We start from the raw sequence: 12,698 nt of genomic DNA on the forward strand, positions 1-12,698 counted from the left end.
ATCAAAATCTCATGTTTTAGGTAGGATTTCAACTTTTTTTTTACAATAAATCATATCAACTTCCTTAAGATCATCAAAAACATTTATAATCTCATAAAAACTAAAATCTTTTGGAATATTAGATTGAATACAGGTCAATTTAATTATGATTCTCTTAAGAATAAAACTGTTGACACTAATTAATTTTGAGAGACTTTATCAATCATTTAGATGAGTTTGGTTCTTTGTATCTAGACAACTTGGGCATGAATCCATAAATTCTTGAGAGTCTCTTTTGGATATACAAATTTGATGACCCTGTCACAAAGCAACTAGAGTCAGGTGGTTGTGATATCACTAATGAACGACTCCAAATTCCGAACCGAAGATCCGCCAGGTGCTAATGCTGATCTCGCGACATCCTTCAACTCAGCCACTCTCCTCCTCATATCTGCGGCATCAGGTCCCTCTGTCACGGCCTCCATGCATCTTTCTACCTCCTCTACCTTTAGCTCACCATCAACAGCGTCATTCCTCATCCTTACTCCGATTCCAAACACATCAACCAGCAACCACGCGTCAATGGGCTGATCAGACCAGCTCGGGTACGCCACCACCGGAACACCAGTCACTACCGTCTCGATCGTTGAGTTCCATCCACAATGCGTGACGAAGCAAGAGATTGCCTTGTGGATCAATATCCTCTCTTGTTGACACCAATCAATAACGACGCCTTGTCCTTCTTTCACCATCTCCTTCAAAAGGTGGACGTTTTGGGCTTTCTCCTTTGGTCTTATCACCCAGAGAAATCGAACTTCTCTGTTCTTCAGGGCCTTGGATATGGTCTCGACCTGATTCTCCGATGATTCGAGCACGCTTCCGAAAGATATGTACACAACCGAAGACCTAGCTTGCTTGTCAAGCCAATCCATACAACAACCATCAGATTCCCACAAATCTAGGTTTTTACCATCTAGGGTTTCGTCCTCATCGGCTCCCAACAGGAATGGAGAAACAAGAGGACCAATCGGGATTACGGGTTTCAAATCCGACATAGATTCGATTATCTCTGGTTCAAGTTCATAGAACGAATTAACCAAAACCCATTTCACATACCTCAAGCAATCTGCAAAATCCGCCATTAGCTGATTGAAGTGAGCACCATCAGAAGGTAACATAAACGTTGGAAGATCTCGAACTTGCAGCGATGGTAAAGCTGGTAACTCCACTGTTTGATTCAGATCTTCAAGATTGGGGAAAGAGTCTGTCTTCATGTAGTAACGGTAATAAACCGAGTAAGCTCCACAAGCTTGGATCCATAGGATTGCACAAGGGATGTCATGAGCAGCTGCAACAGCTGGAACCCATGGAGTAAACGGCACAGAGATGATACAAGAGTATCTCTTTTCTTCAATGATTTTGGACAAGTTCTTGGGTCCGACTTCGTTCAGTGACTTCAGGAGAGTGCTGGGGGCTCTTGGAGCGTCTTTAGGCAGACCATCGGAGAAGAACACAAGGTCCACCGACGATTTTTCTGCGGCGGCGGCTGAGAGGCGGTCACGGGCTGGCTCAATAGTGGCGAGAGTGATGTGTAGGTTCTTTGATAATGATGAGAGCTGTTTGGCGAGTTTAAGCATCGGATTGATGTGGCCTTGAAAGGCTAGTGTCACCATTAGGACATGTGTTTCTTGAACCTCACAACTTCCCATTGTTTTTTTTTTTTTTTTATGACTTGAGTTAATAGATGAAACTGTGAGTCATAGTATTAGTGGTATATATATTACAGAGGTTGTTTAATTAAGGACATAAAATGAGGTTTGTGGTAAGAAATCTATCAATAGTAATGGCTAATCCAATCAATGGTTGGCAAATAGATTCTAAATTATCTTTCTTTTTTATTTTACCTTATATGTTACCTTATATCTTTCTTTATATCAATAGTAATTACCTTTTTTATTTTACCTTATATCTTTCTTTTTTATCTATTGCCCTATTGGTCATCGGGCCAGTTACAAATCTTATCTCTGTATTAACTAAATACTTTTTTATTAGTGTGACACTTGACCGTTACGATAATCATACTTTGATATATATGTGTCAAAAAAGTTCATGAGATTCTAACATCTGTTTAGTATTTGCTTTTTTCTTAATAAAGTCCTTACTATATAATAAATAAAAGGACGTATGGAAATATAGAATTGAAATTCAATATATGGGAAATATATACAACGATAAGATTTCCATAGACCAAAACAAATAAGAATCAAATGTTTAGGTGGCATGTACAATGTACCAAATCAAAAAAGTTCATCTGCTAACTTAGTAAATTCTGTGAATGTAAAAGTAATTAGCCAAAACATAGATTTACTGATTCACTAAGCCAGCCATAGTCCACAATTGGTTAAAGCGGTCCAAAATTTGAAAATATTGGGTGGAATGGTTCATTCTGTATGTTAAATTTTATTCGTAGATTTATAATTTTGTTTTAAACTATACGATGTTTTTAGACGAAAGTGAAAAAAAAATTTGTACTTCCATCAAATGCATATATTTTAGTGTTTTAGATAAATGATTTGAATCCATGAAACAAAATGAGCCAGTGAGGTGATGGGCTTGCGAATTGGCAAATTTCAACATTAGGGGCTGATTGGGGATGGTTTTCAAGGCTGTAGAAGCATTTAAAAACTTCACAGCTTTTTAACTGTCAATTAGGTTTTTTCTAATTATTATTTTTATAAAAAAGCTTTGACAACCACTTTTTATTTTTTCTTCTTTGTTTTTTTTTTTTTTTTAAGTTTCAAAAACATGGCTCTAATAAAACAAACAAATTTAAAAGCTTCCTTGTTCCCCCATTATATCTTAAAACTCTCTTTCTTTCTTTTTGTCAAAACTAAAAACTCTCTACAAGTTTATCTTTTACACTAATAATTATTCTCATTTTTTAAAGATCTATTTTACTAATAATTATTTTATTTTCATCGTAATCAATTAATCATCAATGATCGTGTAAGAGAGTTTATAGAACTAAAATCTTTCAAAATCAATCTACATTTCATTTAGAGAGTAACATTTAATACAAAAAAAATTGGATAGTGTTTAATGAATTTTTTACTGCTCAAAATTATAGGAAATAGGAACTCCGAACTTGGCTTTTGTAGTGCTAATTTGAAGTAAGAAGCAAAGTCTATGAACTCAAACATTACGGCCTTGAATGGCTGCAGTTTTAATCTGTTTTTGGTTTTTGATTTTGCAAACTAGTTAATTCGTCATTCATGATTCTTTTAATTTTCCAAAAACTGTCAAAAAAAGAAGAAAAAACAAAAACTTAAGTAGCCAAGTCACAACTTACATCTCAAGTCAAAACCCTAGCTAACTCCAATAGTATAAATAGAAATTTTTACAAAATAAGATGAAAGAAAAAAAAATGAGATGCTGCAACGAGAAAATTAGAATCCGGTGGAATAGAACTCATATGCAGACACGAAGACAATACAATTCCTCAAACACAGAGCTAAGCTGTTAGTCCCATTACGTGCTTTACAAAATTAATTATATCATACTAAACCCTTAGTTCAAATTAAGGGTTTAGTATTTTAACCAAACCGGATCAAATTAAACCGAACCAAACCGAGTTGATGTGGGCTCGGCCCATACACGAAGCTCTGATGAGTCTCTCTCTCTTCTCTCTGACGGCGTCTCTGCATAAAACCGGCGATGCTCAAGGAAGGAAGCTGAGAGAGAGAGAGTTCAGAGTTACAAAATGGAAGATGATGAGGAGCCACCGATGGCTATCCAAATCCAACCGGATGTTTCAGTCGGAAAGAATCTCTCGTCAAGCGACGCTGTTTCAGTCGGTGTCAGTGTCATCACTGGCTATCTCGGCGCGGGAAAGTCCACCGTAAGCAATGATAAAGTTTCTTCCTTTCACTAATTTAAGGTGTTGGGTTTTGGTTTTTGATTGTTGATTGATTTATTTTTTTGGCCCCCAGCTTGTGAATTATATACTGAATGGGAAACATGGGAAGAGAATCGCTGTGATTTTGAATGAGTTTGGGGAAGAGATTGGTGTTGAGAGGGCTATGATTAACGATGGAGATGAAGGTGCCATTGTTGAGGAATGGGTTGAGCTTGCTAATGGATGTGTTTGCTGTACTGTTAAGCATAGCCTTGTTCAAGCCCTCGAGCAGCTTGTTCAGAGAAAAGACAGGTGCTTCTTTTTTTTTTTCTTTCTTCTCGATACTGTAACGAGAAGTCCCCCAAATTTATGAGCCTTTGCTTAATCTCTAGACGCTGTGAGATATTCTTTATGATCTAAGATTTGGTAAAGGCAATGCATATTTGATTTATTAGTCATTATGCTTTTGGTTTCTCAAATGCAGACTTGATCATATATTGCTGGAGACTACAGGTTTAGCAAATCCGGCTCCACTGGCTTCTATCCTTTGGTTGGATGAACAGTTAGAATCAGAAGTCAAGCTTGACTGCATTGTTACTGTGAGTAGTGAACTCCTTAAATCTGATTCACTTCTCCTTTGTTGATCTTCACATTGCTTTTATAGTTCTAGAATCTCTTCGTCATTTATAGCTAGTTGATTCTTTCTTTTTTTCTGGTTACTTCTTTATAGCGTATATGTCTCAAGTTGCATACTCTCTCCCTGGTTCCAGTAATTTAGTGCTTAGGAATTTTTGTTGTTATGCCTTTACTGACTTAGCTGGTTGAACAGGTTGTGGATGCAAAAAATCTTCGTTTCCAGCTCAATGAGCGCCGTGACACATCCTCGTTTCCCGAGGCTTTTAATCAAATAGCATTTGCGGTAATCATATTGTGTGTGTGACTCAACCATAACTTATCGCCTTCCGCATCTTCCATCTCACCTCATTATGACGAGATTTGCTTTGGTTTTGTATTTTGTAGGACACAATAATAATGAACAAGGTGGACTTGATTTCTCAAGAGGAATCTGATGAATTAGAGAAGGAGATTCATTCCATCAACTCGCTCGCCAATGTCATCCGATCTGTTAGGTGCCAAGTTGATTTGTCCAATGTATTAAACTGCCAGGCATATGATTCAACTGTTAAGTCTCGGAAACCTGTTTTCTCTTCTTTGTTCGATTACTACTTATGCTATTTTGTTTTGTCTGTAAAAACTGAACCTGTTTCCCCTGTTCACTGTTGAAATTAGCATGTTAGTCGTCTGGAATCACTGCTGGAAGCAAATAAATCATTAACGACGACAGATCTTCACGATAGTGGAGTAAGGACTCTATGCATCAGCGAACCGCTACCTATAAACCTCGATAAGGTAGCAAATTTATCAAAACATTCTTGGACAACTAGTTAAGAAGATAGTGTTCTTCGTGACACGTCAACTTGTTCTCGGTTTGACAGGTTCGTTTATGGCTGGAGGAAATTCTGTGGGATAAAATGTTGGAGATGGATATATACCGTTGCAAGGCTGTGTTGAGCATTCAAAACTCAGAACAGCTGCATATATTGCAGGTAATGTAGTCATGAATTAAGGTCTTGTGATCCTCAGTATGTCCTTCACATTCCTGTTTGTTATTGAATATGCGTACGTACGTAGGCTGTTAGAGAGATATATGAGATTGTGCCAGCGCGAAAATGGAGCGAGGAAGAGAGCCGGACGAACAAGATAGTATTTATAGGTCATATCTCCTTTTTTGCATCATTGCTCCCAACACTCTTTTTTTCTCTCTGTTTGCTGATTCAAGTAACTGAATTATATATATATATATATACAGGACACAAACTGGATGAAGAAGTTCTTAGAAGCGGATTAAGAGATTGCAGACCCTAAAGGAAAACGCAAACTTGCAGTGACGCAACCAGATTGGTCTATTTTGGTTTTTCTCCCATCTGGCGTTTAAGTTTTACCGTCATGCACAATACTTTTATATCAATCGTTAACTTGATCAGTTTATGTATTATAAATATGTAACAACTGTGTAAGGTTATTTAGTTAGTTGTTTCAGTTAACGTTGGTTTTTATAAGCGCTATAGTTTTTTCGGATTACCTAGGGAGTTTTAGGTTGTTGTCAGAGAGACAATTCATGATTTGATTACCAATAATCTTATATTATTTCTATTACTTTCGTTGATTACTCAGTCTGTTGATTTGTTAGTTTCATTGCATAAACAATGTCACCATTTCTTTCTAAAATCAGTTGGACCTTTTTTTTTTCTCTTTGTCCGCTTGTTTTGTTTGAGACAACCATTGCTTTCCAAACAAACAAGAAACTTCAAATTTGTATTTACAATATCAGAATTGCGTATGTCTTGTGACTTCATAAATTTATTTATCTATCTCTCCTTCTCTCCCTTGTACTCATCTTCTCTCCATACCTCTGGAATATGTCAGCCAAATCAAACAAGCTCACTTCTCTAAGTTTCTTGGCCAAATCAAAAACTAATTAATTAACCACTCATGATTCTATTAATCTTTGAAAAATTGTCAAAAAAGAAGAAAAAAAATACTTGAGTAGCCGAGTCACAACTTACAGCTCAAGTCAAAAACCCTAGCTAACTCCAATAGTAAATAGAAATTTTGTCAAAATAAGATGTAAGAAAAGAAAGAAAAACAAACAAAAAAACGCCAAGTAACATTTGCAACGATTCTCGTATCAAATATACATGTACTGAAAAATATCAAAGAAAGTTTTTTCCGTAACCAAAGAAGGTGAAAATATAAGCATAAATTTATAATGCATTAAAAGAAATATCCTCCATTCACATATTCATCGTCAGACAGTAATTTCCACCAAACAGTTTTGTAAGGTGGTTTTAAGAAGAAAAAAACACTCAAAGGTTGAAAAATCAACAATCCAATACTTTCTCATGACCTTTCAAAGACGGCTACTTTGAATGGAAAATAACAACACCGTGAGAAACAAGAAATGTAGAAAGCTAGATTGGTGTCTGAACTTTTGAAACATCGATCAAGTTTTGATGCACCTAACATATTTAATTTTCAACTAAAATATTCGTTGACTTTTAATTTATTAGAAATAGTGAATATTGAAATTTAAATGATTTTAATTTAAACAATGGGACAATTAATTAAGCGGTTGTCACTGATTGGTAGTACTGGTTAAGAACAAATTATATAATTGTGAATTGATCAAGTTTAGAGCACTTTATCTACAAATCTCTTCTAACCCTTTAAGTCTTTAACTAATAAAATGGCTCAGCTTTCTACAAATTTGAAGATTAATTTCAGTTTGATTTGGAATTTTTTCAGTTGTAATTTATAACATAGGAAAATAAAACATTTATAAAGATATTTTATTTACAAGGATATGTGAAAAACGAAAGGCAAAAAAAACACACTCTAGTTTGTTAAAAAAGCACTTTATTCTAAATTAAAACAAATTTTATACTTTTTTAAGACATAGGAATAATTATTTTTGAATCATGTTTGTCCTCATACATAAAGTTGGTGGTACAAGTGAAAATGTTTTTTGTAACGGAAAGTTAATTTAATTTTCAGTAATTCCAATCCTTAGAAAACTAAAAATTATTTATAGGGCCTACGGTGATTTTGGTATTTTGAAGCAAGGTGGGGACATTAAGGTTTTGTCACTATTATTTATTATTATCTTTTTTTGACAAACAAGGTTTTGTCACTATTAATGATATAGAAATAAACTATAAATGAATTCCAAACATATATTACATAGTCTACAATTAAAAAAGTCTGCTCCAAACAATCAGAGACAAAATTAAAATCATATTTTTTTTCTTCAAACAGAGAAGAAAATATAACTAATCTCCATTCCTTGTTGATGGCTTTTTATGTTGGCAAATTATGTATGCAGATATATCTATATATAGATATATATATATATATATAAATAGGGAGACCAAGAACAAGAAGCAACCTCTGCAGTTTCCCAGGAAGGAGCCTAAATTCAATTCTCGCGTCCTGTTGAATTTTAAACTTACGAAGTCAAAAACTGAAAACGTCAAACTTTTCTTCTTCTTCAAGGCTCTCCACGTTACTATATAAATCCAACTCCAAGTCCACAAACTTACTCACAACAAATTTACTCATCTCATAAGCTAGTGAACACAAAGGAACAATAACATCTTTTTGTTTTAATTACTCAAAAAAAAAGCACACAAAGAAAATGATGATGAACAAAGTTGTATTGGGTTCGATTCTGTTTTTCATGTTGGTCAGTTCGGCTCTTGTGGTGGAGGCTCGTCCTTTGGGTTTAACGAAGGCTGACGAGAAGCTCGTGGCTAAGTTCTTTGATGGTTTGTCACTTGGGGCGATCAAGGGCTCGGGTCCTAGCTCTGGTGGTGAGGGTCATCATTTTGTCGACCGGAGTGAGACGCTTGGGTATGGTAAACACTCCGGTCCTAGCTCGAGCGGACCCGGCCACTAATTTCGGACCGGACCAATCAGGTGGCTGCTTTTGTCTAGCTTCAGAGATTGAGTGGTCGTTATATATTTCGAAAGAAAAAAAAAAGATTATTTATTAGGATTTTTCTTATAATGCTTAGATCTGGGGAAAATCAAGAATTGGCGGAGCCTCACTTGTTCTATGTAGGAATATTCTTTTGTTAATTATTGAAATTCATTTGACAAATAATGTACAATGTAATATATTGTAATTCATTTATTAATCTGATTATATGAATAAAATTATTGGATATTCTTATTTTTAATGAAGGCTGCTTATATAACACATAGTTAAGCATCAAATACACATACTAAATAGACATTGCATAGAGCCATAGATGTTGCGAGTTGGGTAAACAGTTAGGAGAGTACATCATTAGACCAAATTTATTAGTACTCTATGATTTTTTCTTGTATCACAAACATTGATTTTCTGTTTACTTTAATCAATTAATGGTAAAAAATTGTGGATTTCAAGAATTAATAAATGAGAATTTAAAAGTTTAATGGATTACTATTGGTTAATAATTATAAAAATAAATTATTATAAATAAAAAATGCATTTATAGCTAAACATTAAAAAAAATTCTTAATTTATATGAAAATCCTAAAACATCATCTATGTGGTAGAGAAAGAGTATGATGTAATGGCAATCCCGATTTTTTATTAGTAAGAGAAAAAAACAGAGCAAAGAGGCCACGTCATGAGATATCATAATGAGGCCATATTACAACATCTTTCCATATAACTCCAACACTCTCCTCCTCCTTCTTCTTCATCTTTCACCTTTCGAGATCAGATTCAATGGCGATTTAATTCATACTAAGACATTTCTAAAAAGCTCGAATCCTCGACTATGGAATCCTCCGCTTTTCTACATTCTTCATCTCTCACTAAACTCCCTTCTCGTAGAAACTCCACTCTCCGTCTCACTCGACTCAACTCAACCACTCTAATCATCCCTAGAGATCTCCTGATCCATACCACTATCTCCAATACTCGAAGATCACTTCGTCTTCTCACCAGAGCTACGAATACGTGCAAACACCATAATCACAATCACCATCACCATCCCCACGAAGAGCACGATCATCATCACCATCACCATCACCGACATTGCTGTTCCGTAGAACTCACGGTACCTAATCAACCTCAGAAGATATTGACCAAGTTCGCTAAAGCAATTGGATGGATTCGCTTAGCCAATTTCCTCAGAGAACATCTCCATCTTTGTACCTCCTCCGCCGTACTCTTCCTCGCCGCCGCCGCTTCACCTCACTTCATCCCTAAACCTTACGTTACACCAATTCAAAACTCCTTCATCGTTGTTGCTTTCCCTCTTGTTGGAGTAAGATTTCTCTAAACTCTGTTTTTTTTTTCTCTCTTAGCCAAAACAGAACGCTTAAACAGAATCGTTACTTTTAGATTTCAGCATCTCTTGACGCACTTATGGATATAGCTGGTGGAAGAGTGAACATTCATGTTTTAATGGCACTAGCTGCTTTTGCATCTGTCTTTATGGGCAATGCTTTAGAAGGAGGATTGCTTCTAGTCATGTTCAATCTTGCTCACATCGGTATGATTACAAAACTTGTAACTCTTCTTGGTATGTTTTTGGTGAAGTTTGATAGTCTGTAATGTTAGATTGTTTATAGCTGAAGAGTTCTTCACGAGTCGGTCCGTGGTGGATGTTAAAGAGTTGAAGGAGAGTAATCCAGATTCTGCATTGGTGATTGATGTGAACGATGCCAATGTACCAAACTTCTTCGATTTTTCGTATAAAAGCGTTAATGTGCACAATGTACAAGTTGGATCCTATATTTTGGTAGGAACTGGTGAGGTCTGTGTGAAACGAAACTCTTATCTCTTTTTGCTTTCAGTTTCTTGGAAATTTCTTAATAGTTAATACATTTTAGCTTGCTTTGAATTTTTAGGTTGTGCCTGTGGATTGCCAAGTATATCTAGGCAATGCAACTATAACAATTGAGCATTTGACTGGGGAAGTGAAGCCATTGGAAGCAAAAGCTGGAGATAAAGTGCCTGGTGGTGCAAGAACTTTGAATGGCAGAATTATTGTGAAGGTAATATAATAATATTTGACCAAACGTAATTTAGCTTGCGTTTATTTAGAAGTCTCAAGGTTATTTTTGTTCAATGGAGTATGAGCAGGCTACAAAGACATGGAGTGAGTCGACACTTAATAAGATTCTACAGTTGACTGAAGAAGCACACTCTAATAAACCAAAACTTCAGAGATGGCTTGATGAGTTTGGTGAGATTTACAGCAAGGTGGTGGTTGTTTTATCAGTTGCTATTGCCTTCATTGGTCCAATCTTGTTCAAATGGCCATTTCTTGGCACCACAGGTAGAATGATCCTTTGGAAAATTTTGATTTAAGTGATCATTTTCCTACTTTCCTTGATATGGTTAGTGACTTTGATTTGTGTTTTTTTTTTCTTCTGATGATATAGTAAGTAGAGGATCTGTTTATAGAGCATTGGGATTTATGGTGGCGGCATCACCGTGTGCATTGGCAGTTGCTCCATTGGCTTATGCTACTGCTATTAGTTCTTGTGCAAGAAAGGTAATTTATCTTACAAGTAGTCTATCTAGTTTCATCTTTTTTGGCTCTGTAAATATTTTAACACCCATAATCTGTGTACTTTTTATAGGGGATATTGCTGAAAGGTGGACAGGTTCTGGATGCTTTAGCATCTTGTCATACTATTGGTTTTGACAAAACCGGGACCTTGACAACAGGAGGCCTTACATGCAAAGCAATTGAACCCATTTATGGGCATGAAGCAGGATATAATGCAAGTGTAAATCCTTGTTGTATGCCAAATTGTGAAAAGGAAGCATTAGCTGTAGCAGCTGCAATGGAGAAAGGTACCACGCATCCTATTGGAAGGTATTGCTTGTTAGACATCTGTTTTCCCAAATTCTAGTAGTAACATACAAGACTTTAATAAAGCTCTCTGTTGTTAATGACATGTTCCATATATTTGCAGAGCCATGGTAGACCACAGTGTTGGGAAGGACCTCCCTAGTGTTTCTGTTGAAAGCTTTGAGTATTTTCCCGGTAGAGGCCTTACTGCTACAGTTAACTGTATTGAGGTGCAAGAAAATTATCTTCTAGATTATGTAACGTCTATATCCAATATTGTCCCTCACTACAAGTCCACAACTTCTTTTGTTCTGATATAGTCAGTAACCGAAGATAGTAAACTGCGGAAAGCTTCTCTTGGCTCAGTAGAATTCATCACTTCACTCTTCGAATCGCAAGATGAGTCAAGAAAGATCAAGAATGCTGTAAATTCTTCTTTATACGGGAATGACTTCGTTCATGCTGTTCTTTCACTTGATCAAAAGGTAACATTGATTCACCTCGAGGATCAGCCTCGTCGAGAGGTATCACAAGTTATAACGGAACTTAAAAGCTGGGGTAGACTGAGGATAATGATGTTAACTGGAGACCATGAGTCAAGTGCTAGGAGAGTTGCAGATGCTGTAGGTATTGATGAAGTCTACTGCAACCTAAAACCAGAAGACAAACTGAATCATGTCACAAACATCTCAACAGATTCAGGTGATTTTATCGTCTTACTAATAGATAATGCTAGTAGAAAGCTAAAACTGAACTTCAAGTGACTTGTCTTTGGTTTTAGGCGGAGGTCTAATCATGGTGGGAGAAGGCATTAACGATGGCCCGGCTTTAGCAGCTGCAACTGTAGGCATTGTTCTTGCTCAACGCGCAAGTGCCTCAGCAATAGCAGTAGCCGATGTCTTACTGCTTCAAGACAACCTCACTGTTATACCTTTCTGTATCGCCAAATCCCGCCAAACAACATCACTAGTCAAGCAAAACGTAGCTATTGCCTTAACCTCAATACTCTTAGCCACACTCCCTTCAGTTCTCGGGCTTCTCCCTTTGTGGTTGACAGTACTGTTACACGAAGGTGGAACGCTACTAGTTTGCCTTAACTCGATACGCGGTTTAAACAATCCATCCTGGTCTTGGAAACAGGACATAGCTAATGTAATAAGCAACATCAACTCAAAAAGGTCCATCTCCCACCACAATAGTTTAAGCACTGTATCCGGAGCCTGCACTATAGATCAAAACTCGTAACCTAGTAGAGTTCTATACTACTAGTACCACTATAGTGTCATATATATAGTATAAACTGTTTATATGATTATATATACACTTTGGCCTATTTGGTAGATCACAATGATCACTACAACAACACAAAGAATCTCATTAACACACAACTCCGGAACATATGA

General features: G+C 36.2%; 2 protein-coding genes, 1 non-coding gene and 1 pseudogene across 5 annotated transcripts; 3 read left to right on the forward strand and 1 right to left on the reverse strand.

Moving 5' to 3' along the window:
* Nucleotides 1–118: 118 nt before the first annotated feature.
* Nucleotides 119–1,725, reverse strand: LOC104702852 (UDP-glycosyltransferase 84B1 pseudogene; annotated as a pseudogene). Its single transcript, XR_015560892.1, has one exon. The product of XR_015560892.1 is annotated as a UDP-glycosyltransferase 84B1 pseudogene (transcript).
* A 1,008-nt stretch (nucleotides 1,726–2,733) lies between these two features.
* Nucleotides 2,734–5,979, forward strand: LOC104702856 (uncharacterized). The gene is made up of 9 exons (XM_010418776.3): nucleotides 2,734–3,877; nucleotides 3,969–4,186; nucleotides 4,359–4,473; nucleotides 4,704–4,793; nucleotides 4,895–5,056; nucleotides 5,165–5,284; nucleotides 5,371–5,481; nucleotides 5,567–5,648; nucleotides 5,745–5,979. The coding sequence occupies exons 1-9, from the start codon at nucleotides 3,740–3,742 to the stop codon at nucleotides 5,798–5,800; spliced, it is 1,092 nt and encodes a 363-aa protein (XP_010417078.2). The 5' UTR covers nucleotides 2,734–3,739; the 3' UTR covers nucleotides 5,801–5,979.
* A 2,036-nt stretch (nucleotides 5,980–8,015) lies between these two features.
* LOC104702857 (PAMP-induced secreted peptide 2) lies at nucleotides 8,016–8,673 on the forward strand. Its single transcript, XR_015561262.1, has one exon. It is a non-coding gene; the product is annotated as a PAMP-induced secreted peptide 2 (transcript).
* Nucleotides 8,674–9,030: 357 nt separating this feature from the next.
* LOC104702859 (putative cadmium/zinc-transporting ATPase HMA1, chloroplastic) lies at nucleotides 9,031–12,628 on the forward strand. Of its 2 annotated transcripts, none has more exons than XM_010418779.3 (10): nucleotides 9,031–9,756; nucleotides 9,834–9,984; nucleotides 10,064–10,248; nucleotides 10,343–10,489; nucleotides 10,578–10,773; nucleotides 10,880–10,992; nucleotides 11,081–11,319; nucleotides 11,420–11,525; nucleotides 11,616–11,997; nucleotides 12,077–12,628. In XM_010418779.3, the coding sequence occupies exons 1-10, from the start codon at nucleotides 9,265–9,267 to the stop codon at nucleotides 12,538–12,540; spliced, it is 2,475 nt and encodes an 824-aa protein (XP_010417081.2). In that variant the 5' UTR covers nucleotides 9,031–9,264; the 3' UTR covers nucleotides 12,541–12,628. The 2 variants fall into 2 exon arrangements, with proteins under 2 accessions (XP_010417081.2, XP_087313421.1); XM_087457295.1 differs by having other exon boundaries at nucleotides 9,103–9,756; nucleotides 10,053–10,248.
* The last annotated feature ends 70 nt before the right edge of the window (nucleotides 12,629–12,698 follow it).

The sequence above is a fragment of the Camelina sativa genome, chromosome 7, assembly GCF_030686135.1.
Source record: "Camelina sativa cultivar CO46 ecotype springtype chromosome 7, ASM3068613v1".
NCBI lineage: Eukaryota > Viridiplantae > Streptophyta > Magnoliopsida > Brassicales > Brassicaceae > Camelina > Camelina sativa.